We start from the raw sequence: 25,211 nt of genomic DNA on the forward strand, positions 1-25,211 counted from the left end.
TGGGTGTGTAAAGAGGATCTTTTGCTGAGGTTACTTCCGTTAAGGCGTGGCCCGGGATAGGTCTTAATCCTGTGACTAGAGTCCTTTGTAAGAGAATGAAATTCAGAGAGAGAGAGAGAGATCCCAGGAAGCTCTTCTCCCGTCACCAGCACGTAGTGCAGTCGGTCCTCGGCACACGGCGCACAGCGTGTTCCACGACAGATCCATCGGTAGGCTCCTCCTGCAGGTGGAACTCCCTGCGCCCGATGCGCCATTACGCTCCCACCTCTCAGCACGGAGCAGGTGTTCTATCAATGTTCACAAATACATACTTACTCAACTAGTTGGCGAGAATGAGTAGGACATCGGAAATACAAAGACACGGCAAATCCACACTTTCACCTGGACACACACACCTGCAGTGATCCAAACTGATAGAAGAAGAGAGAAAATAAGCGCAGGCACGTCACGTGCTTAAGACTCACTTGGGAAGCTTAAGGAAAATGCAGACTGCTCCCACACAAACACTCGCAGGCATGTCTTCGAAGCTGTTTTACTTATAACAGCCCGAAACCGGAAATGACCAACAGGTCTGTCAAGGGGTGACTGGCTAATCAAATCCTACTGGATGGAAACCAAGAACAGGACAACAATAAAAAGGAAGCAGCTGCTGCACACACGACGACTAGGATGAATCTCAGAGAGGGTGTGAGCAAAGGAACCGGACATCCAGGCCACGCACAAGTCCCTTCGCAGCACATCCACGAGGGGCTACCGGGCCCTGGGGACTCCCCGGGGAGGAGCTCTGGGCCGTGGTGACCCTTCAGGGACTCTATCTGTATGTCTGTTTACTGCCTGTTAACTGTACCCCCACCAAGTTGATTTTAAAGGAATTCTAAAACTCCTGTTTTATAAACATTGACTTAAAAGTGACCCGTCCCCAAAATCTGACTCAGGAAGCCTCCCTGAGATCTGGGCATCCGCTTTTCAAGGACCGTGGCCACATTCTGACGCTGACGGTCCTCAGAGCAGCCACACCGAGGGCAGGCCCTTGGGATAAAGCTATTTCCTCCACTTACATAAATCCAGCAGGTGAGAAGGAGGAAGAAGGGAAACTCAAAACCTCAGCTTGCCATTTGGTACTTTATGTCGCACCAAGACACAAACGCGAGCTTTCAGAGGCGGCCAGGTCCGATGATAAAGCACATTTTTAAAAGCCGATCCCCGGCTCTCTGCTTAAATCCCATCATTACAGGATTGCAGCTGAACCACGGCTGCTCCACTCAGGTCTGTGAACGCCGACACCTGACCTACATGCTCTTAATCCAAAGAGAACAAAAGATCACGGGAACAAATATCCTCAACCCGTAGAGGAACGCCCCTAAGTGAAAGGACTGAGTTACCCGATACCCCGGCCTCCCTGAGGGAGATTACGAGTCACGCCGACCCTAACTGCAAGGGGCAAGGCTCAACCGCAGGAGGGCTGTTCGTCCAACTCGTGACGCCAGCTACGCCCACAAGGCGTGACCGAGAAAACACATCACGCGGCTTTCTCCAAAACCATTTTAAAACATTGCTCTTCTTTTTCAAACTGTTAATCACGACCCACTAGTGGACCATGAAATCGACTTAGTGGGTCTCAACCAGAATTTCTAAAACAATGAAATTTAAGAGAAGAAAAAAGCTCACAAAACATCTCACAAGAAAAGGGCAACACTAAGTTTCAAGGTCAGAAGCTTTGTACTGTGAAAAAAAAAAAAACATCTAGAAGTCACTGAGCAGAGCCGGTATAGGTGAGTGGTTGAGCGCCTGCTTCACTTGTACAAGGTCCCAGGTTCAATCCCGGGGACCTACTGAAAAAAAAAAAACTAAAAATTAAAAAAAAAAAAAAAAAGTCACTGATGAGATGAAAGCTCTGCCCAGCGACAGAAAAGCTACATTCAAGTACCCCATTTAAACCAGTTTATGTGCTGAGCTTTAACTTCCCCACAGAAATAATCTGCCAAAGTACAAAAGGAATCTAAGAACAAAACATCATGAAATCCCTCTTCACCCCATGATGGAGAAACACCCAGAACTGTGGTGGCAGAGTGGCTAGTCTTTAAGAATTAATTAGTCATCTACCAGGGCCCTAAACCAAACTACCCCACAACTGCCATCGAGAAAATCGCCTCCATCACCACCGCTTGTCTCTTCTTCTTCTCAAGAAAGAGCATTTTACAGAAGCCTGGTGAGGCCTGGAAGTCGAGGGGGACCGCTCAGGGGCCGGGTACCAGCCCAGGACCCCCGCGGAGGAGCCGGGAAGGACCCTCCGGGACCGCCCACAGCGGCAGCCCTGCTCTGCAGGGGACACCAAGGGCCCCGGGCGAAGAGGCCGGAGCAGTTAGGAACCATCTAAAAACGGAGCAGGGCTGCCGGGGCCACACGGCCCGCTCTCTGGGGACAGCACTGGTGGGGGGCCTTGGGGCGGGCCTTCCTAAGTGGAAACATCTGGAGCATAAAGCGGAATCACGGCAGTGATGAGGGGAAGCAAAGACACGAAAGCACACACCTGCCTGCAGAGACCCCAGGACGGCCCAGCGTGGGGGTCCCACTGCTCTCTGCAAACGGTGAGCAGACGCCCGAGCCCCGCTACGGAGTAAGCCTGCTCCCAAAGTAAACACCAAGTCCTGAAAAGCTGCTCAAAGCAGCCCGAGACAACCTGCTGGGGACACCTCGGAGGCCTGAGCGCAGAAGTCCCGACGGCCACCACGGCCACCGCTCGCCGCCCCACGGGTCCATCCACGGCTGTCGGGGCAGCGGAGCCGTCCACGGGCAGGAGGGCGGGAAGCGCGGCCCCTGCTCCGGGGTTCCCCGAGTCCACTGCTCGGCCGCAGCGCAGTACCGCCATGGCTGCGGCCTTCTGGCAGAAGCGTCTTCCCCCAACTTCAAAGTTATAACTAGACCGTTTTTTTAAAAAAGAGTTGTGTTAACATATAACATAAAATTTCATTTTTAAGGGTACAATCCAGTGGCATTAGTTACATTCACGATGTTGTGCTGCCGTCACCACGTCCACGACAAATGTTTCCATCACCCAAAACAGAAGCTCTGTGCCCGCTAAGCCTCGGCTCCCAGAGCCCCCTGGGCTGGGGCCCCGCCAGCCATGCTGAGCCGTGCTGAGCCGGCCCCTTCTGGGCGCTCCATGTCCCTGGAAGCAGGCGTAGCTGTCCTTCCGTGCCTGCTGCTTCCCCCGGGCAGAGGGGTCCCGGGCTCAGCCGGGTGCGGGTGTCCCGGACTCCACGCCTTCCGAGGGCGGAGCAGGCTTCCCTGTGTGGAGACCCCGCTTTGCTCACCACGTACCTGCCAGCGGGCGCCCGGGCTGCTCCCACCTTTTGGCCGCCGTGGGTGCTGGGGACAACGCCTGCTTGACCCCGACTCCAATCCTCGGGGCTGACGAGGCCGTGGCTAGCCCCTCGTCTGCCCTGGGACACCCGCAGCCCACGCGCAGGAGTGCGCTCACCCCGGGAAGCACCCCTGGGCAGGCTGCCCGCGCCCGTGTTTCCGTGGAGACGCCTCCCCGGCGCTGCTCCCCTGGCAGGCCGGGCCAGGGGCCGGGGCAGGGCCTCCCCCACGCAGAGGGCATCTCGGGGGAATGTGACCATTTCTCCACGGGCCAGTTAGTCATTCACCAGAAATAAACCGAGTCCCCGTCCTCCAGCACCACGCGGGGAGCTCCCGGAGCCGGGACCTTGAGGGCCAGGCGGCAGCAGGCGGCCAGTGGGCCAGAACCACGCCAGGTGTGGGCAGGGGAACTGAGGCAGCGTCACAACGGCATTTAACACCCCACCTGCCCAGGTGACTTTTTACTTCATTGCCAGTCACGGCAGGGCACTGGAACGCTAAGTCCACGCGGAACAGTGAAGGCAAGATAAAGAGCTGCAGAACTGACTCGCTGCCTCCCACTCAGACCCGAGTAGTTCACTTAACCCTTTGGGATGCTGGGAGCGCACCCTGGTTTGTCACAGCTGAGAAAACGGGGGCACAAGAGGTTAACTTGTCCTGGGACAAAAGCGGCACCCCTCTTGCGCCTTCCAGACTGAGGGACGGAGACCGGGGGCTCACGCAGGGGTGTCACGCGGGAGGAAGCCGAGGAAATGGCTGAGATGGCAAGGAGAGGAGTGCGTCACAGCCAGGAGGGGCAGGCCGCCCTCTCTTCGCCCACTGCCCCCCGCCAGGCGGCAGCCTCGGTCCCAGGCGTGGAGGGCTCTGCCTGCCGACCCTGCCCACGCGGCCAGCCTCCCTGGGGCGCCACCTCACCCTCACCAGGGAGGCGCCGGCTCCTTGCTCACCCATCCTCTCCACAACCACTGCTTAGGCAAGACCCTTCCTCTCTGAGATGTTCCCATCCCTGCCTTCCGCCCCGAGCACCAAAGCCCAGGTTCCCTCTGCACCTGCCGAGAGGCCCAGCTCACCTGTCTACTCCTGAACTGCGCAGCACACGGGCTCAGCGTGGCCCCCGCTGGCGGAGCTCTCCAAACACTGGCTTTCTCCCACCGTCGCGGGAGGAAATTCCGCTGGCAAATCTCTCCCGCAGAGCCTTTCCTTCCCACCCACCCTGCCGCCCCACAGTCCACCCCAGAGGCTCGCGCCGCTCCCTGCCCTCTCCCAAGTAAAGGAAAAGGCATGGGTGACACGCCACCTCCCCGCTGGCGGGAAGGCTGCAGTTTGCCTGACGTGCACGGCAATCACCTGGCGCTGGGATGCCCCGGCTCGTGGTCAGTTAACACAGACGACGCGGGGATCAAAGGCGAGGGCGCAGCTGCTCCCCGACCTTCTAGAGGAGGGGTCTGGGACACTCCGGGCTGCGCGCGCGCACACACACACACGGGGTTTTTTTTGGAAAGGAGTGTGTTCCTCCTGAGAAATCCCTAAAGAGCAGAGCCCTGAACACCTGACGACAAGCCCAGAGGCCCTGCCCCAGGGCTGGATGCGCTCTCCCTTGACGGAACCCTTTGTGTTTAAATAACCCAGAAACTTAGATTCCGGAGGGCTTCCCCTAGCGTCCTTTCAGTTTGCGTGTGCTTTTCACCGAATCCCTGGATTCCACCTAACAGAAAGGAACTAGCACCCAGGGCACGCCCGCCTGCCTGCACCCAGGACCCGCGCAGGCTCCTCAGCCGTCCCACCAGGCCCGCCACCACCTCCAGGCAGCAGTGCCACCTCGGGCAGCCAGGGGCCAGGAGGGGACGGCATGGGGACGCGGGCACGTGGGGAGCGACGCAGGAGGACACACGGACACACACAGACCCACGGATGGACACAGGCACACGGACACACAGACAGCACATGGACACATACGGATGGACAGAGACACACAGACACACGGACACCAGCAGGCACGTCGAGAGGGACACAGATGGACACACGGATATCCACACGGATGGACAGTCACACAGATGGATACACAGACACATGGACACAGAGCCCCACACACGGATGGACAGACACACAGATGGAGAGAAACACGGACACACAGCCACAGACAGACACACACGGATGGACACAGAGACAGACACACAGACACTGGCAGGCACGTGGAGACAGACAAGACACACAGACACAGAGACATGGACACACAGAAAGACATATAGAGACACACGCACAGACACGCATGCACAGACCGGGCAGATACGAACACGCTCTGGGACACACAGGTCGGCCGTGGGCCCCGCACGCAGCCCCCCACGCGGCACAGCCACACACGCGGGGCGCCCACACGCACACACTGACCCGTGCACGCAGCCTCAGGGCCCTCCCCAGCAGACGACAGTCCCTCGTGGGCGCCCACGCAGCCAGGCCGAGCAGCCCCGCGCACCCTGCCGCCCGGAGACGCGCGCAGGGGCCGAGGGAATCCGGCTTTTATAGCAGCAGAGCCGCGCTGCGCACCCCCAACTGCTCTCCGCGTCACGCAGCAGCCACCACCTGGCCACGGACGGCCACTGCAGGCCGCGCCGGGCACGGCTTGGGCGGGACCACCTCCTGATGAACCCAAACAGAGCCGGGGTTGGATTTCTCAAACCCACACAAATCAGGGAAATTAAAACCCTTCCGTTCGGATAAACTAGTCCACCCAACTGCTTCCAGCTCAGTGAAAAAGGAGACTTACTTCCCCCCCGGGTCATCTTTCATTTCCCCAGGTAGGGCCAAGACAACTGTTTCAAGGCTCAAAACAGTCCCTGCGATCCAGACCTCCAGGTATGTGCTTCCTGCAGGGTGGGCAGAGCCCCCAGGCAGCCGTGACGGGAAGGGGTGACCCGCCAGAGCCCACCAAGCACGGTGTCGGGACAAAGTGCCCATGAGGCCCACAAAGGTGGACAGACGGACTAAGACCACGAAAGGCCAATACCAGGAAGGGAAGATGCCACGCCTGTGGCCAGACCAGCTCCTGCCTCATCCTGACCCAGGGCCACCTGCCAGGAAGCTGGGCAGTGGGCACCCTGTGGCATCAGGATGTGCCTTGGGAGGGCTATGCTGCCCCGTCTCCCCAAAACCAGAATCTACCCCCAAACCCAGGCAGGGACCCCACGGCTCTGAAGACAAGCAGACGGACAGAAGGGCCACAAGGAGCACGGTCTACCTCAGAAGGCGCAGTTCCTGGGACAGACGCAGGAGAGGGCCAGGAAAACCCCCGGAGAAAAGCAGCTGTGTTCTTTATTTGTGAATAATCTTCAGGAAGTCGGCAGCGAGCCTAAGAGGCTGTGTGACTGGGAGAGAAGCCCACCAGCCCAGAACACAACACCCACACTACCAGGCGGGACCCGGGGGTGAGCCCGGGGAAACCCAGCAAGGGGCCTGGGGGAAAACACTTGGTTTCTGCATCCTGAATACACACAGAAATTGTACTGAGAATATTCTATGGAAGACTAACCTCAGAGAGGATCTACTGCAGGAATCAAAAGAAAACTTTAACAGGATAGGAAACAGGATCAGACAGTCACATGAAGAAAGCAGACGGAGACCACGTGACGAAAAAGAGGGAGGGGAAGAGCTGAAAGGAAACCAAGAATGCAGAATTAACTTAGAAGGGACAGAGAGAAGTGAAACCAGAGAAAATCGAAAGAGAGGTGGAGGGCAGGCTGAGCAACTCCTCGTGACCAGAAAAAGTACAGACACGCAAAATTCTAAGAGACGAGAGCTGGGGTGGAAAAAAAGCAAGGTCCAGACATGAAGAATCGGGGCTTCCTACCTGGACTTAAAAGAATGAAGCCAGTCCCAAAAGGCCACCAAGTGTGTGATTCCATTCACATGAAAGGTCCAGAAGCACAAGTCCACGCAGACAGGAAGTCGACGAGTGGACGCCCGGGGCTGGCAGAAATGCACGCCGGGCCTGCAGGGAGGCACATGTGCCGGGACTCGTTAGGATGACGAACGTGATCTAAAATTAGACCGCGGTGACGTTTGTGCAACTCTGCAAACACACTAAAAGTCACGAATCCTGTACTTCAAAAAACTCAGACTTTTAAACATCTGACCAAATAGATTACAAGGACACACCAGGTTCAGGCAAAATCACAGAAATCTACATTGAGACTCACCAGACAAAATAATTTAACCTCAAGGATGACAAAACTGTTGAAAACATCGAGAGAGGAGAAAATGTTTGATTTCTTTAAGAGTAGCAATAATTAAGAGTAGCCCCCAGGATTTTCCAAGGCAACATGAAATGCCAGACAGAGAAAAAAGTTTTCCAAAGTTTACACCCAGGCAAGTTGCCTTCTCATGTGTAAAAAAAGCCTGAACATCCGGGATCCACTGGAGGCTACATTCCAACCACCTAAGAAGCAAAATTCAAAGAGGCCAATAACACACAAGGCTGCTAACACAGGCCAAAACCACCAAGATGGGGGAACGGGATTTGGCTCACCAGATAGAGTGTCCACCTACCACATGGGAGGTCCAGGGTTCAAACCCAGGGCCTCCTTGACCTGTGTGGAGCTTGCCCACGTTCAGTGCCCATGCGTGCAAGGAGTGCCCTGCCACGCAGGGGTGGCCCCCATGTGGGGGAGCCCCACACACAAGGAGTGCACCCCACATGAGCTGCCCAGCACAAAAAAAGCGCAGCCTGCCCAGGAGTGGCGCCACATACATGGAGAGCTGACACAGCAAGATGGTACAACAAAGAGAGACATGGATTCCGGGTGCCACTGACAATAATGCAAACGGACACAGAAGAACACACAGCGAATGGACACAGAGAGCCAACAACTTGGGGGGGAAGGGGAGAGAAATAAAGAAAAAATAAATCTGAAAAAAAAAAAAAAAAGGATTGGGACATGGTTAAATAATGAATGTACCATAAAATAAACCATAATGGAACCTTGAAAAAAAAAATGAATGTAAAGCTAGCTAAAAAACTGAATGCATTTGTTAAAATTACCTTAATAAAGACTGCAGCAAGGGAGAGGAAAAGATGCTAAAACCTTGTTCCCAAAAAGAGAAGAATCAAAAGATACCACTCACTCTTAGCCGTAAGCCTGGAAGATGTACAAGTTGGTTTGTCATTAACAGTTTTTTACTTAAGGGAAGTCACTATTAGAATTTGAAAGAGAATAGCCTAAAACACAAAGAACCCTGGATGCGGGTTAAACTCAGTTAAGGACAGGCCCGTTCAAGATGACTGAGCAAGACGCTTCAGGGGACCATTCCCCGGCAGAAGCTCCGAGCAACCCGCACAACTGCCAGCAACCTCCACCGGGCAGGCACCCAGTCAAGAAGAAGGTCCCTTAAAGCGAGGGCCCCTGGCTCCCTGGCTGGCCCTCCACGCCCCTCACCTGCTCCCGACAGGGCCTGCTGAGCTCCGCTGCGGGTCCCCGGTCCCAGCTCCAGAGGGAAAAGTCACCCCGTGCACATACCAGGACACGCAGGTCAGGCCCAATCGTCTGGCGGCGGCCTGAGGGACTGCCTTCCCAGAACATGTCCCTGCGAGTAGAGCCTGGAGCTCTGCTGCCGACAGCGAGGGAGCAGTCCAGTCATGCAGCCTGGCGGAGGGCGCGCTGGCTGTAGGACACAGTGCCCGGACAGGAAGAAAGCGTTTCCTAGGGAAGAGACGTTCCCAGGAAGAATTCCTAGGGCCAAATGCAGGGGACCCTTGTGGAGAGGGGTCCAAATCAAGGCATGCACAGAAAGGATCAGGCACCTATGCTTTGGCCTGGAGCTATGCGCTAGACTCATTGTATGGACATGCCCTGACAGAGAGCCCCACACAGGCCAATCTGCAAAGACTGGGGGAGGCTTCTTCTTTTTCCTTTTTGTTAACTCCAGGCAGTCAGTGCTAGCTGGATACAAGCTTAGGGAGCAGAAGCCTCAGAGATAAGTTCCTTACCCCTGCACCCGCCCGGGGCGCTCAGGAGGGTTCTGCTAGTTGAAAGGAAAAGACAATAGACAATAGAGAGAAGCTGCAGGAAGAAAAGAAGGTCTCTAGGAAAGATAGTGACATGGGTAAATATAAATGCCAGAACTATTGTATTTTTAGTTTGTAACTCCACTTTTTACTTCTTATAGGATCTTAACAGCAAATGCATAAAATGTAATGACAGGGGAGAAGATAAAGAACAGCTCAAGTGGTTGAGCGCCTGCTTCCCATGTACGAGGTCCTGGGTTTAATCTCCAGTACCTCCTAAATAACGATGATGATGATGATGATGATGAGAAATTAGTTTGGACTCAATGTATAAATACTTAATCTGCGACAAGAACTACTTAAAGTTGGGGGACAGACAAGTATAGGAAGTCACTGTGATTAATCCCACTTAAGAGTGGATAATGGAAAAGTTTCTATTGTATATATGTTTCCACACTTTTTTAAAAAGTAAAAAAGATGAGAGAGACCATGGCAATTAAAGGCAATACATGATCCTGGGCAGGATCTAACAAGGGAGGAGAGAAGGGTCAAAGGGATATTATTGGGACATATAAAAAAAACTGTATAAACTTACAGAGACTATAAACTTTATACCCATGTTAAACTTCTTAACTAGATAACTGCACTTAAAGTGGTTACATAGTGAATATCCTGGTTCATAGGAAATGTGCTAAGTGCTCACCAAGCATGATGTATACAACCCACACCCACATGTTCAGAAACTGGCCTGACAGACAGATGGACAGATGGATAGGAGTATTTGGCATATGTGGCAAAATGTTAAAATTGGTGGATCTAGGCATCTGGGGAGGTAGGGGATGTTGGAGTTCTGTGAATGGGGTTTGTATTATTTTTGTAACTATCCTGTAAGTTGAAAGTATTTCAAACTAAAAATTAAAACTAAACAAAAAAAAACCCTTCCCCAACAGATTTTAAACAAAAAGAAAGGAAAACAAAGCAACATTACCTACCGCAGCCTTACTGCTATTTTAATGTTAGGCAATGGAATTCATGCCAGAAAATACTAAATGGGTAAAAGAGGGTCATTTTACGTTGCTGAGGCAAAAAATCACGATACCAATACAACCTTTATGTTCTAAACATTATTTCACTGAATAATGCCCATAATTGGTAGAAATGCAGAAGAACTATCACTTCAGAAACACACGTCTCCAGATCAAGGGGGGGCTGAGGGTTGGAGGGGTGGGCACAGGCTGGCTCCCAAGTTTATTTTATTCTGTACTGATTAGAAAATCTAACCATTATAATGAATAAGGCTAACCTAACAGACGTCCAACTTCGCACCTCACAGAAAACACTTTCCTTCTTCAGTGGCTTTAAAGAGCATTTGTGGAAACTGACCATTTACCATGCCACAATGATACTTTAAAACCCCACACAGAAAAAGGAATATTTATATTTCTCACTGTCCAACCACACTGCCAAAAGAAGTAAAAATAGTTACCAAACGGACAAGTCCCACAAGGTCGAAATTTTTTAACTTTTCTCCCCCAAACTATCCTTGAGACAAAGGTGAGAATGAAACTGCAAAAATAACTTTACAATTAAACAAGAAAAAAAAAGTATTTTAAGAAGAAGTTAAAGAGAGGGAGAAAGAAAATTAGCTGGAAAAGCAGCGCTAGGACTGGCAGCGCTGAGAGCCCCTCCAGGGGACGCTTCGCTCCAGAAGCCACCCGCCCAGGCGCTTCCCGGGCCGGCATCGCGACACGCGGCAGCACAGGCACGTCGCGTGGTACCCAGGCGACTCCAAAGCCCTGGAAGAGGATGAACAGCTTGTCAAAACACTTCCAAAATCCAGCACTATCCTGATAGCAAACTTGACAGAGCACAAAGAAGAAAGCTAGCCTGATAGCTCCTGTCAAGAGGCAGGAGGAGGAAAAACTGCCACATCAACAGAAAGCAAACAGGCGTTTGATAAAACAATTTTTGAAAAGCGTTCTTAGCACATTAGTGTATTCTCCTAAAAATGTTCAATAACCAATGAGATCAGGTTAAGGACAACACTGAGGGCGGTCCGTGAAAGGCTCAAGAGTAGAGAGTCAGATTAGAACGCCATTAGATAAGACTGCTCTGGAAGGCCTAACTAATGTAAGAGAAAAAGATTTTGCAGTTCAGTTATTTGAAAAGGAGAAATTAGTTTTTAAAAAACTATGTTGTCTGAGAAAGAAAGTGGCTTTTAATTACAAAAACAGAAGAAAATACTCCAGAAAGGTTGCCAGTTACAAAATGAACATATCAAAAATATCTTCTACATTAACACTAACTCATGATTCTTCCTTTTTTTTTAGAGTATCGTATATATACATGTACAAGTATGCAAAGAAAATAGAAGGCTATATACCTAGGAGTTTACTTTGGTAATCTCTATAAACTGTGATTACAGACGTCTCTTCTAGTTTTCCGTACCCCCTGCCCATGCCCCACCCACTGTACTAGAAAAACTATTAATAACAGCTCAATTCTTAACACTTGTGTAAGGTTATTAAATTCAGGACAGAAAGTAGGGCAAAAACATAGAGGACGACACTTGGACAAATATAGGGGGAAAAGTTTAATTCTTCAAAAATATTTATGTAATCAAAATATCTAATTTGATCGGTGTAAATTCTAATTTGTTTTCCCTTTATGAACAAAATCGAAAATATTTTAAAAACCTTACATATTTGGTGATTATCTTACTTCTTTCATAAATAAATGCTATATACTGTAAAACTGAGTAAAACAGCAAAAGAAATTTAGGATTATCAGCTGGACAAAATCTACTCCAATTTTCTAATAAGACAATCTGAAAAAAAAGTAGAAGCACTGGGAACCAATGCATTAACAGCACCCTCTAGTGTTAACAGTATATTTAATTAAGAAATAAAGATTTGAAAAGCCATTTTGGAAAATTTCAGACACACAAAAGGAGAATTAAAGCGCATTCTATTTCACATCCTACTTATTTCTGTGTATCCATTGTTTCACTAAAGTGACAACTTCTATGCTCCATTAGCAGAGGTGTCGGGGACCACCAGGCGTCTCCAAGAACCCTTCTCTCTCAGTCAGTAATTCAATTAATAAAATCCTTGCTTTTAAACTGGGCAGACAAGCAACTAAATGAAGACAAAATTTCCCAGCCTCCCTCACAGCCAGATGTGGTCACATGACAAGGTTCTAACCAATGGGATGTGAGAGGAAGTGAGCAAGCCCCCCCCCCCACTGGACCCAGCAGCCATCTTGGGTGATATTAATCAATCAATACTCTAGGAATTGTGGGAAAAGGAGCCAGATTCATGAGAAAGATTTTATTTTAAGTGTGGGTATATTAGAGCAGTCAAAACTAGACCCTAAAAAAATGCATGTAGAGAGAAAATCTGAAAAGAGCACTGGCATAAAGAGTCCTATTTCAAATAATCCCAGCCACTAAATTTTCCAAAAGAACTGGATCAGTATATATTTCAAACCTGGGGGCACAGAGGGTTGCACGTTACTTTCCTGCGGAGGGACGAGGACATCTCGGTAAGATGAGTAAATCCACCGCTCCCTCGACTGTCGGGAGCTGGTGGGCTTCTCTGGCAGACACTGAAGGCCGGCCACCCATCCATCCCTCCACGCCTGATTCAGACGACATAGGCCAGGCCCTGGCTACAAGGGTACAAACGAGTGTCCGACCCCGCAGGCTGCATCCTTCCACTAGACCCCGCCAGGGTGTGGCTGAGGGGAACCATCGCCTCCCTGGGCGTCCGGAGCCTTCCTCTTAGACCCGCCCAGCGGTACGAGGGCAAGAGAGCCATCAGCCACAGGGCCTCGATGTCTTCCTCCCCAGAACAAGGGTGCTCGCCTCCACCTGTGGTGGTGCTCACGTTTCTGTTTTAGTAATGCTACCAGAATCCTCAAACAATTAAGCTTATTCAAAGCCTGAAAGGGGGAAAACACACACTCAAGTAGGTAGAAGGTGTCATTTATTTTCCAGAAAGAAAGAAAGAAAAGAAAGGGCTTGCTACTTTTCTTTCTGCTGTGTCTTCTCGCTTCATCTTGGACGGCCTGAGTTGATGGCTCTGGTGGCCTTCAACCTCTCCGTCCCTTCAGAGAGGTTGACTTTCTGCTCACATCACCCAGAAGTGCCGCATTTTTGGAATTCCGAGCTTGGAGTGTCCCTTCTCTGCACACGCCCTGTCCTCCCAGCTCTCCTGCGCCGTCCTCCCAGCTCTCCTGCGCCGTCCTCCCAGCTCTCCTGCGCCGTCCTCCCAGCTCTCCTGCGCCGTCCTCCCAGCTCTCCTGCGCCGTCCTCCCAGCTCTCCTGCGCCGTCCTCCCAGCTCTCCTGCGCCGTCCTCCCAGCTCTCCTGCGCCGTCCTCCCAGCTCTCCTGCGCCGTCCTCCCAGCTCTCCTGCGCCGTCCTCCCAGCTCTCCTGTGCTCTCCTGCAGCAGACCTTGTTCCTTAGACCCTCTGGGACTCTCTGGCTTCTCCTTTCGTGGCCCTGTTTACCTGCTGAGGACTCCGCATTTAGTAGTGTGACTGTCATCATCCCAACACCTCAACCTCCTTACTCTTTGACCTGGGTGAACCCAGAGCTTGCCAAGCTCCCTCAGTGGCTCAGTCCCACTTGAATTCTCCCGAGTCTGTATTCTGTCTGTCGAACTCTGCTGGAGAGAATCCAGACAGTGTGGTGACTTTCTCCACTACACGTTTATGGGTTCTGGGCTCAGCTGGACCCTTGATTTTGTTTTCTTTAAATGCCAGTACGTTTAGTCACCCTCTCCGTCCTCCCACAGCAGTTTCCGTCCGATCCCACACTTGGCTCCTGTACTGTCAACTGTGACCTCCACCTCTCAGCTCATTAAGAGGGTAAGTCATGACAAGCACTCCCTCCACTTCCTGCCCTCCCACCCCAGCTGTATTGTGTAATGGCAACTATCTGCATAGATCACTACCCACTTTATTCCAGAGGAGATAAGGCAATCATTTGTTGTAAAAATTCTAAATGTTTTCCTACCAAGGTTATTGGTAGGAACCGTTCATTGCAATGTGGGGTGCAGTTAGAGCACCCAGTCTCTAGATCAGGGGGTGGGTTTGCATTTTCTTCGAAGACAGGGGTGTAGATGTGGCTCCGCCGTGGCGGGGGGGGGGGGGGGGGGGGAGATGGGCTGATCTATCCCCCTCCCTGCTGGATCCATCCCCCTCCCTGCTGGAATCTCAGGAGCCTTCCTTGGCCTCTCCTTATCTTGAGGCTGTAGGACACAATCTCCAGTACCCTCCACCTTCCTAGCTCAGCTTGCGGTTTGGCTACCAAATGCTCAGCAAATCAGATTGTTCACTGCAAAAGTGATGGCCTTAAGTCACACCAAGTATCCTCCACTTCGAGTTCACACAGCTTTCTGAATATATTTGGTGCCAACATTTTGGCCAGCAAAAAAGGAAGCGTTTGCAGAGGGCAGGACATGCCGTGGGTGCAGCCAGCACCTACCAGGGCCGCACGCTGACTTCCTAACCACTGGGCTGCACAGACCTAAAACTCACCGCTCGGCTCTAAGAATGCCTAGTGTTGTCAAGACTCTGCTTTCACATGATTTCCCTATATTGCTGGTGGGAGGATAATCATGTGCAGGCTTTCTTGTTAAAAAAAAAAAAAAAAGTGAAAAATCCAAAAGGGCATAAAGTTAAAATGTATCATTTGTAATTCACTCATGAAATCATAATAATTACTACATAATTTTTAATGTCCCTTTAGCAGATAGGAGCCTTGATTTACTGCTAGGGAGAGTAATAATTGGCATAACATTTCTAGAAGGTAATTTAACAACATCAAATAAAAGCTCAAAAATATACACATCCTTTGACCCAAAAGTCTACTCTTTAAGGTAGGAATTTATCCTAACAAAATAATTTAAATAGGCTCAAGTTTTTCATTAGGAAAGTGTTCAATAAAAGTGCTTAGAGTAATCTAAAACGGAGAGAGGGGAACACATGACAACCTTAAAGTCTAAAAATAGGGGACTAGGTTAATTAAATGGTGGGCACATTCTTTTAACAGAATACCATGGGGATTTAAAAACCTTGAAAACAAAAGTACTCACTAACGTGGAAATATCGTTCCGAGTGAATCACTGAGTGGAGGGAAAGCAGATTCTCAGGCATACATTATAACCTCATTTTTAGTGGGAAAAAAAAAATAGAGGACTAACACCAAAACGTTAAGTGATTATCTCCAGATGATAGGATGATGGATGGGAGTTTTTTTGTTCTTATTATATTTTTCTACAATGCACAACAAACTAGAAAATCAAATTAAAGCATTCAAAACTAGCGCTGAAGAAACCCAGTACAGTACAGCCAACAGCCCCTGCAGGAGCAGCAGAGCCCGAAGCCCGGTCCCAGGACTTGCAGCCGCATCAGGTACCTGGAAAACGGAAAAGCTCAGGATTTCCAGCACTGCACAGCCAGGGGCCGGGCATTCCTGATTCTCCTGGATCTCCTCAGACCCTTTTATTCTCAGATTTCAACTCTTCCAAAGGTAATCGTATCTACCATTAGCTATTGCACTTCCTATTTTCCAAAGTCATCAATTCTGTATTTTTAAAATAAGTGAAGAACATTCATTGCAGCCCAACCTTAACTCGTCCAAAACTATGAACTAATATCTGTGATTTCTGAGTAAAAGAAAAAAATTACTAAAAAATATATTAAAGTGTAAATTTTTTCTTCTTCTCAAAACAAGTCATAAATGAATTAACATCTAGAAATACTGCCTATCAATACAATGTACTTGTTGAACTGGTTCAGAGCATTTTCCAGACAATGGGAAACCTCTAAATTTGAAAGGAAAATGAATGGGGAAGTTGCTAGAAACATCATTCCACTAAGAGTGCTTATCATTACACAGTCCCTGAAACGAAAGTGACTCACATTACGAAATACTAAAAAATCCAAAGCTCAGGTGCTGAAAACTTTCTATCAGATGTTGCAAACCTATTTGGCAAACAGAGCCCTGTGGGGTTAGGGCTGTGCCGCCCAGTGCTGGAGCCACCAGCTCCACATGGCAAGAGAGCACCTGAAATGTGCTAAGTGCAAAATACATACCAGAGTTAATATTTAAAAAGAAAAAAAAAAGTAAAACATTGCCATGGTAATTTCTGTATTGATTATACACTAAACATTAACGAGTTAATTTGACCTCGCTTTACTTTTTGAATGCAGCTGGCTAAGAGCATGTATGTGGCTCCCATTTGAGTCGCCTGGTGGCCCAGAGAGCATGGACCCCCGGGAGAGAGGGAAGGTCCTGCTACTGGCGAGCACACAGCCACGACAGCACTGAGCAGCCTCCGCCGGCTTCCACGCACACAAGCACATACGCACCCACGCACAGGCATGGCCTCACAGCTCAGGCCAGTCGCCAGAACGAACCTCACATGCCACCCGACACGGCCGCTGCAGCCCGCGCCGCGGTGGGGGGACAGGTGCCATGGCCTCACTTCCCACAGCTCCAGCACCGGGAGAAGGACCGGGGATGCCAGGCGTGAGAGAGGCCACAGCAGATGGCGCGTGCGGCCAGCGCCAGGGGCTCTCCCCGGAAGCCCAGAGCCAGCACAGGACATCCAGATACAACACTGGGCACGTCGAGGTGAACGCACCTCAAATCCAGAAGGCTGAGGTTCTGGTTTTGGATGGCAAACCTACAATTAAACGGATGGATTTTAAAAAAGCATCTTTAGAAGCAAAGGGGCAAAGTTATTGACGAGATCCATGCTACACAGAAAGCCAGACAATCTGCAAACAGGTGATCTTAATCTAACACTAACACACTGATTTAAAAACATGTCCAACTGCAAAGGCCAGCATTTGTCTAACCCGCTTGGAATCTCTCATAGTAACTATTACACAACTATCCCATCGTCCCTCCTGATCTTACGTAGGCTCTGTAATCACCGTGTTTACACGGGTTTTTGAAACTACCCAGTTTCTCCAGTAAATATTTAATTCTCTTGTTGCTACTGATCAAACTATAAGCAATGTAACATTTTTATATAATCCTTGGTAATCAGAGAGTAAGACCTGACGTTAAAAGCACATGGAGTCTACATAAACCCAAAACGCCAGAATTACCAGAAACCGGCTGCTGAAAAGAGAGGTATTTTTCCTCACTGCTCCAAGGCTTGGGTAGAGCTTTCACCCAAGTCCCTCAACATCTAACGCACGCCTCAATCAGAACCTGATGCCACCTGCAGCTCCAGGCATCGGCCAAGTGGTGCTCTCAGCTGGGAAAGCCAGGCAGCGACTGTCGCCTGCTGTCCTTGTTGACAGAGAAAAAGGCGCCAGAAGGCCTTCTCTTGTCAGTTTAGTAAGACCGTAATATTTTATTTTAGAATCTTTATGATGAAGCCACATACATGGAATACACCACCACCCTGCCAGCTTCCTGAACCGCCACGTGGTCTGAGCGCTGAGAGGGAAAGGGAAGGAGGAACGGAGCACGCGTCCCGCTGGAGAGGCTGGGAAAACCGGGCAAGGCGTGTTAGTGTCCAACAGGGCGCTACAGATCACGGGAATCCGGGGAGCTCAGGGAGACCAACCTCAAGGCCTGAATGGTCAGAAACGACTTCCGGGAAGTGGCACTGGGGGTCGGCCTTGAAAGGTGGAGAGGGTCCCGAGGCAGAGACCGCTACGGCGGCCCCAGTCCACCAGTCCACCCCAACACACCCCGCCGGGGTCTGAGGCACCTCGGAAGTCAAACGTGAAGCCAACACCGCTTCATCAAACCCGGCGCTGCCACGCAGGGGAGGAGAGCGGAGACTCCCCCGGAGATTGAAGGCCAAGGCGGGGGCTCCGGGGCCACGAGTCAACCCAAGCAGAAGGAAGGCCACGCGCAGAAAGCACGGACAGAGGGAGTGGCCTCGAAGGAAAACACAGACAAGCTGAAGGCGTGGTGTGGAGACCACCTCTTGAGAAGACGGGTCTCTGAGAAATAACGAAGGAAGGAAAGCGGTTGGGTGGACACGCTGAGTGGTGGCGGCATGTCCATCTGATGTGGGCCCCCGACGACCAGAGATCTGAGAGAGGAGCCTGGTGAAAGAGGTGCGCGGAGAAAGGGGCTGTGAACTGAAACACAAAGGCGGGGACGGAAACCCTGAGAGCCGGGAGCCCGTTTAATTTGCTCCCAAACCTCCGTCATTCATAAATGTTACTTTTAAGAATATAATGCAGGAAGCAAACTTGGCCCAGTGGTTGGGGCATCCGTCTACCACATGGGGGGTCCGCGGTTCAAACCCCGGGCCTCCTTGACCCGTGTGGAGCTGACCCACGTGCAGTGCTGATGCGCACAAGGAGTGCCCTGCCACACAGGGGTGTCCCCTGCGTAGGGGAGCCCCACGCGCAAGGAGTGTGCCCCATAAGGAAAGCCGCCCAGCGTGAAAGAAAGTGCAGCCTGCCCAGGAATGGTGCCGCCCACACTTCCCGTGCCACTGACGACAACAGAAGCGGACAAAGAAACAGACAACAGGGGGAGGGGGGGAATTAAATAAATAAATAAATCTTTAAAAAAGAACGTAATGCATGCAATTTGATTATGATGGCTTAAAAAAAAAACTGCATCGAAAGAATGAAAAAAAGAAAAAAAAAATCAAAAGATGTTCTTAGTATATCATTAGATGGTAGGACCAAGGAGGGTATTTTCTTCTTCCAAATTTTTGGAATTTAAGTTTTGTGTTTTTTTAAAATGACCAAGAAGCATAAACTGCTTTTATTAGAGAATGTAAGTAAAATATTTTAAAAAAGGAAAGATCCCTTCTATGTGAAAACTCTTAGAACTGTATACCTAAAGAGTAAATTTTATTGTACCTAAGTTAAAAATAAATAGGTGTAACACTGATATATTTTACACCCTGAATAAATTTTGTTTTAACATTAAATTTACAAGTTGTGTGAGAGCATGCACCAGTACCGAGTACAGAGGTTTGCAGCTTCTCTGCGGAATAATAATCTGCCATTAGTTATCAAAATTTAAGAGTCTTATGCATTTGCCCCAACAATTTTACCCCTGGGATATACTAATGACTATTCTCCTTAAAACATGTATGTGAAATTACAGTGTAGTATTTTTATAACAGCAAAAAAAAATCTTAAATAACCAAAAACACCGTCAAAAGGAGATTAGCTTTGGGGCAAGGGAGAGGGTGAGAGGAAAGAAGGGAGAGGGGAAAACCAACCAACCAACCAGGAGGAACGCTCCTCAGAAACGCACACCTACCTGCTGGGCTCATCAGCTAAACTGGTGCTTGAAAGCAGGAGGCCAGAAAAGGGTGCAGACGGGTCTCCGCCTCCTCGCCAACCCCCCGGCCCCACCCCTGCCCCACACCCACCACCCAGAGCAAGAGGTACCCAACAAGTGTCTCCTGATGGAAAAAGTGACAAAAGCACGGAAAGAAAACTGAAAATACCATGACCTCCCGCCATGTAACCAGTGCCAAAGGCAAGCCTGTGCCTGTGTATTTCCTAATTTAATCCACTTAGAGAATCCAGACCACACCGCACTCCCTGCCTTATCCTTGGCGTTAACCCAACAGTTCATAATGCTCAGGATTGCGCATTTAAACCCGTCAAGCCCCAAGGCCAAGGTCAAGCACAAGGGCGTCCTACCACTACCCAGGGCTGTTAGGACAGCTCCACGCCAAGCACATAGCTAGGAAGGTTTTGCTAAGACGCGCCTCACAGCGAGGCGCAGCCCTGGCCCGCGCCCTCCACTACAGGGAGCGTACTCCCTTGCCCTGCAGGAGGCGGGAGCCCAGGGCTGCACGGGATCCGGACAGTGGTCAAGACCTAGCTAGGGCCACACGGGTCCTAAATAAAAGAGAACCCAACACCACGTCCAGCGGGAGCCCTCTGCACACAGTCTGCTCTTTACTCCGCCCTGCCCAGTTCTAGAACGTGCTATCTTACGGCCTTCCTCTTTCGGAACAATGGGAGGCTCTGGCCCATCCCAGGCCACGCTGAGTCTGCACCCTTAGTGCCCTAAAACTCAGCTCTCCATCTGCACACAACGTTTTGTTTGAGGCATCTCGGAAGGCCATGAAGGCAGCCTTGCGCTCGGGAGGCTGCCTGCACTGGCGGCCTTCTAGGTCCACATTCCATCACGCCCATCAGACACTGCGCGAAGCACGGCGGGCACGCTATTCCACCGTCACGCCAACCCTAAGACATCGCGCCCACCTGGCCCACTCAACACAGGTATGACGACGCGAGGTCAGGGCCCAGGGCAGCGAGAGGTGATGGGCAGCCCAAGCAAGACGGTCAAGAGCGCCTTGGCGCAGGTCAGGGGCGCCCGCCGTGGCGCACTCCTCTTTGCAGCTTTAAGACAGCCACGAGTCCAGGAGGCCCTGTGGGGGTTACTTACTGGAACATCACCTGACTTTAAAGCCTCTTAAACATACCAACATGTGAGGGCCTCTGAACACACTGCGTCCTTCTAGGTGTTAGGCTGCGTAACTGATAGGTACAGAGGTCCGTGTTATTATCCAGTGACCACGGTTCACACTTTCCCACGAGGAAAGGAACCCGTGGAGCCTGGCTCGGGTGGCACCCAGCCACGACCCTGGCCCTCAACGATGAGTAACAGCACTCGAGAGGGCTGCCGCTCAGCCAGACCCCACCGCGGCTCCTGGAGGAACGCTTCATGGGGCTCTCTCTCATCTCCACCATCTGCTCCAGGGAGCGTTAGCATCTCGGCACGAGCGCTGTCAGACCTGCGCCAGCCAGGCTTGTAGAAGCCTGCAGGGAGCCCAGACTTTTAAAGGTGAAATGTCAGAAACTGAACATTGGTCTTTTGCTGTTTGGGACCAAAAAAAAAAATTATGTTGTGATTAGACTGTGTATGGAGATGATGGTTTTTTTTCTAAAACATATTTTGTATACAAAGCCAAAAAAAAGGGATTATCCAAAATTAAATCTTCAGGATCATAAACCTATTTTAAGCTAGGTTTATTAAAAATTTACAAAGTCAGAAGAAAGGCACAAAAGCAACATTGATCACTGCGAACCAGTTGAAAAGACGAATAACAGGAAGAATGTAAAAAAAAGGAAAGTAACCAAAGGAGATTTAAAAGAATGTTCTAGAGGGCAGGTGTAGCACCCGCTTCCCATGCACGAGGTCCCAGGTTCAATCCCCAGTACCTCCTTTGGAAAAAAAAAAAGTTCTACTTTATGATAAATAAATTATAATAAGATGTATTGTTCTTTGGAAAATATAGTTTTCACAATTTGTATAGTATGATCCTACTTTTATTCAAAACAATTATAAATATATCTGTGTGTCCAAAAGAACAAACCATCTTGCAATGGGGGTAAGAGGTTGCATAACTTCCACAATTTGCTTTAGACAACTCTATTCAAATTATTTTCCAGCACGTACTTGCTTCTTTTGCAAATTCTTGGGGGAAAAAAAACAGTAAGTATTAATTTAAAAGGAAAAGTTCCATGAAGGTAAAGCTGTAAATTAACAAAACGTCATTTTTATTAATAGCTTCAAATCACGGAAAATGCTGAAGGGATAAGATTTGTTTTTGCAAAGTGATTTTAAGGTGACAGAAGAGTGTCTGGAACGACGTCACCTGAGACCAACAAGGGACTGCGTCAGGAGTTAGACTAATGGGAAAACATGAATGCATTTTGAGAAAGGAGTAAAGAGAGCAGGAGGAAGGGCTCGAGGGCCGGCCGCGTCCTCCAGGCCGGCCTGGAGCAGAGGCAGGGCCAACCCGGGAAGGGGCAGCTGACCCCGAGGCCCAAGGCCACGGCCAAAGCCGCTCACAAGAGACCGCCCCCTGTATTCCTAGCCGGGGCTCATAAAGTAACAGATCCTGTGGTTTCCAGACTTTGCTTTCACAGAGAAAAACTTTGCCAAAAAACAGAGGGAGGGTAACAAAGAATTGTCACCTTCGTATTTTACCATTTCTTAACATCTACCACCAACTCTTGTCATCAGGTCCTTAAAAGGGACGTGGACGCCTCAAAAGCAGGAAGCATTCAACCCCAGGGCAAATGCCGTCCACAGGCCAGCATCTCCGAGATGCTAAATCACGATGCGTTCGGCAGATGCCAAAAAGGCTGACGGAGCACCCAGCCCAGACTTGAAGAACCTCTTCAATTACAATTAGAATTACGGGATACCACCCTAATACGGAAAGAATGTCTTCCCAAAACTGCTGACGTGTCACACTTTCGTATTTAGTTTATTTAAGGAACTCACAAAAGAAGCTCGTTACTTGAAAATTTTGATGAAATGGGCAATTTTTTAAGGAAAACAATTTTTGGGAAAAAGGAACAAATGACAAGAATGGAGAAAATTATAAAAAATAATATTTTAAAACTATCCTCAAAAAAGACGTCAGGCTTAGACAAATTCACAGGCCAGTTACTTCTTAACCTTCATTATAAGAAGTGAGGAATGGGAAAGTTTTCTAATTCTTTCTGGGAAAACTGACAGAAACTGAGAAAGCACAAAAAAAGAATAAAACTGTGTTAAAAAAAAACACGTAGGCACAGCAAATGAGTGAACTTTTACAAAGCTGAGGTGCGAAGGCTGGCGTCTGGTTTCAATTGGTCCATTTTTCTACAGTTCTTTCTTTTAGGAACTGCAAGGGCCTTTTGTCTATTTTTTCACTAGGCATTTGCTTTTTTTCCTTATTCATCTTGAAGGAGTTCCTTATAAAAAAGGACATTAACCCTTTGTCATGCTGCAAATATTTTACCCAGAAAAAAACAAATAACTGTTTTTTCATTGTTTGCGCTACTTAAAGTGTAATTAGGGGGTAAAAAGTTCAAGATTCAAAAATACATATGCAAAGTAAGTCACTAAAAGTAATTTTGCCATATGCTTACATTGCAACAATTTTCAAAAAATTAAAGAGGCCTCTCCTCCACTGAGCATTTAATTCCACGTGACACACGGAATAGTAAGAAACACACAGTTCAGGAAAAACGGGGGCCCCCGCCGTCTGTCACCTGAGGACCCGATAAGGAGCGCTCGCTCCAGGTATATTCCTGGCAAAATGACGCGGGTAGACGCACAGCCCAGCAGCAACTGTGGTGGCAACACCACGTCCCTGGCTGATAAGAACAGCCCGTTTCTTCCCTTAATAAATGGTTTCTCAGCGTCTGAACAGGCACTATCAAACTCCAACTACCTGCAAACCCCCCGCGACCCCCAGCGCTCCTAAAGCCTCTCAAGAGTGACCCCAAGTGACCACAATGACAAGTGCCCCTGCCCCGGCCCTCTGCCCCCTGCCCCCGGCCCCTGCCTCCTGTCCCTGCCCTCTGTCCCCCACCCCTGTGCCCTGCCCCCGGCCCCTGCCTCCTGTCCCTGCCCTCTGGCCCTGCCCCTTGCCCCCTGTCCTCTGCCCCCTGCCCCCTGCCCCCTGCCCCCTGCCCCCTGCCCCCTGCCCCCTGCCCTCTGCCCTCTGCCCTCTGCCCTCTGCCCCGAGCCCAGTGAGGGCAGGAGGAAGGCACAGAGAGCCGGCCCACCTCTGCTGGCTGCGGGGGCACGGGGCGAGAGAGCCGGGCCTGGCCTGGGCTCATGGCCCACTAGGGCCGGTCCAGGGAAGAGGGCCCAGCCCCTCGGCGCCTGACAGCAGCTGGGAACCACAAGCGTCATCGAATTGCCAGGAGGACCACGAGGAAGGGGCAGCACTGACCGGCCGAAGCCCAGCTAGGCGAGTGCTCGAGCCCCGGCTCGCAGAGCAGCCACGGGCGGGCGGGCCACGCGCACAGAGGAGAGCCTGGGGGCGCGCAGGCCACGGGCACAGGGGGCTGGGGCACAAGGGGCAGGAGCACAGGGGGCAAGGGCACAGGGGGGCCAGGGTAGGGGGGGCCAGGGCAGGGGCAGAGGGAGCCAAAGCAGGGGGGCCAGGGAAGAGGGGCACGGGGCAGAGGGGAGTCGGGCCAGGGCGCGTCCGCTGGCGTGCGCGGGAAGAGCAGCGGGACAAGAACTCCTCGAGGGACGCGTGTGGGCGGGGGCTGGGGGGAGCCTGAAGGAGGGGGAGCCTAACTCCTTGTGGCGAGAAATGTGCAATCATCCTCAAATCTGCAAGGAAACCGAGCCTGCGTGGGCAAGCACCACAGGGGAAGGGGCAGGCGCTACCGAGGACTTTTGTGCAATTCCAAGGTCAATGCCAAGGTGACCAGCTTTGGTCCAGTTTTTTAAAACCAGCTCTGACACTGCAATGTGGAGAAGAGACCTGTAGAGGAGGAGCTTCTTGGGGAGCGGGTGCTTCCCGCGTACGAGGTCCCGGGTTCAAGTTCTGATACAGCCTTAAAAGACGTAAAAGAAAAATAAAGAACCGCCATCACATTAAACAGTTCCCTAAGAAAAAGGACCTGGAAACCATAGAAAGGGAAACCAAAGCACAACATAATCGTTGGCGGCTCTTGAGACCCGCTACGTGAGAAACTCGGGAGACCCTGAAAAACGAGGCGGGCGGCAGGGTCTGGGGGCGGCGCGGCGACGGCTTCCCTTTCCTCCCGGGCACAGGAGGGCTGCGCCCCCGCCGGGCACCTGGGACAGATGGAAAGACCCGAGGAAAGGACGACTTCCAAGCCCGGCCGGAAGAACCCCCCGGGCACGGGGCCCCTCGGCCACCAAGCACATGCCGGAAGGAGCCGGAAGCCCCGCTGGGACACAGGTGTGAGCACAGCGCCTTCTCATCCCGCCAGGCCCGGCTTCAGCACCCCTCCAAAGCCAGGTCACGCACAAAGCCAGGCGGGCAGCAGCGGCCTTCTCCACGGGACGCTGTGCCGGGAAACGGTGTGACGAGGCAGCCTCATTCTGAACAGCAAGTATCTTA

General features: G+C 50.8%; 1 protein-coding gene across 2 annotated transcripts in view; it reads right to left on the bottom strand.

Annotated features, from left to right (window-relative positions):
• The window catches only part of SLC23A2 (solute carrier family 23 member 2), a 90,466-nt gene that overhangs the window by 58,416 nt on the left and 6,839 nt on the right, over positions 1 to 25,211 (bottom strand). Inside the window, exon 1 of one of the 2 annotated variants that reach the window (XM_058287511.2) lies at positions 7,208 to 7,342. The exons of the other annotated variant lie outside the window; for it this stretch is intronic. Coding sequence (XP_058143494.1) covers positions 7,208 to 7,262 — 55 coding nt within the window. The 5' untranslated portion in view covers positions 7,263 to 7,342. Of the gene's footprint in view, positions 1 to 7,207; positions 7,343 to 25,211 lie in introns of those variants that run through there. 2 annotated transcript variants of the gene reach the window in all.

The sequence above is a fragment of the Dasypus novemcinctus genome, chromosome 24 (assembly GCF_030445035.2).
Source record: "Dasypus novemcinctus isolate mDasNov1 chromosome 24, mDasNov1.1.hap2, whole genome shotgun sequence".
Classification (NCBI taxonomy): domain Eukaryota; kingdom Metazoa; phylum Chordata; class Mammalia; order Cingulata; family Dasypodidae; genus Dasypus; species Dasypus novemcinctus.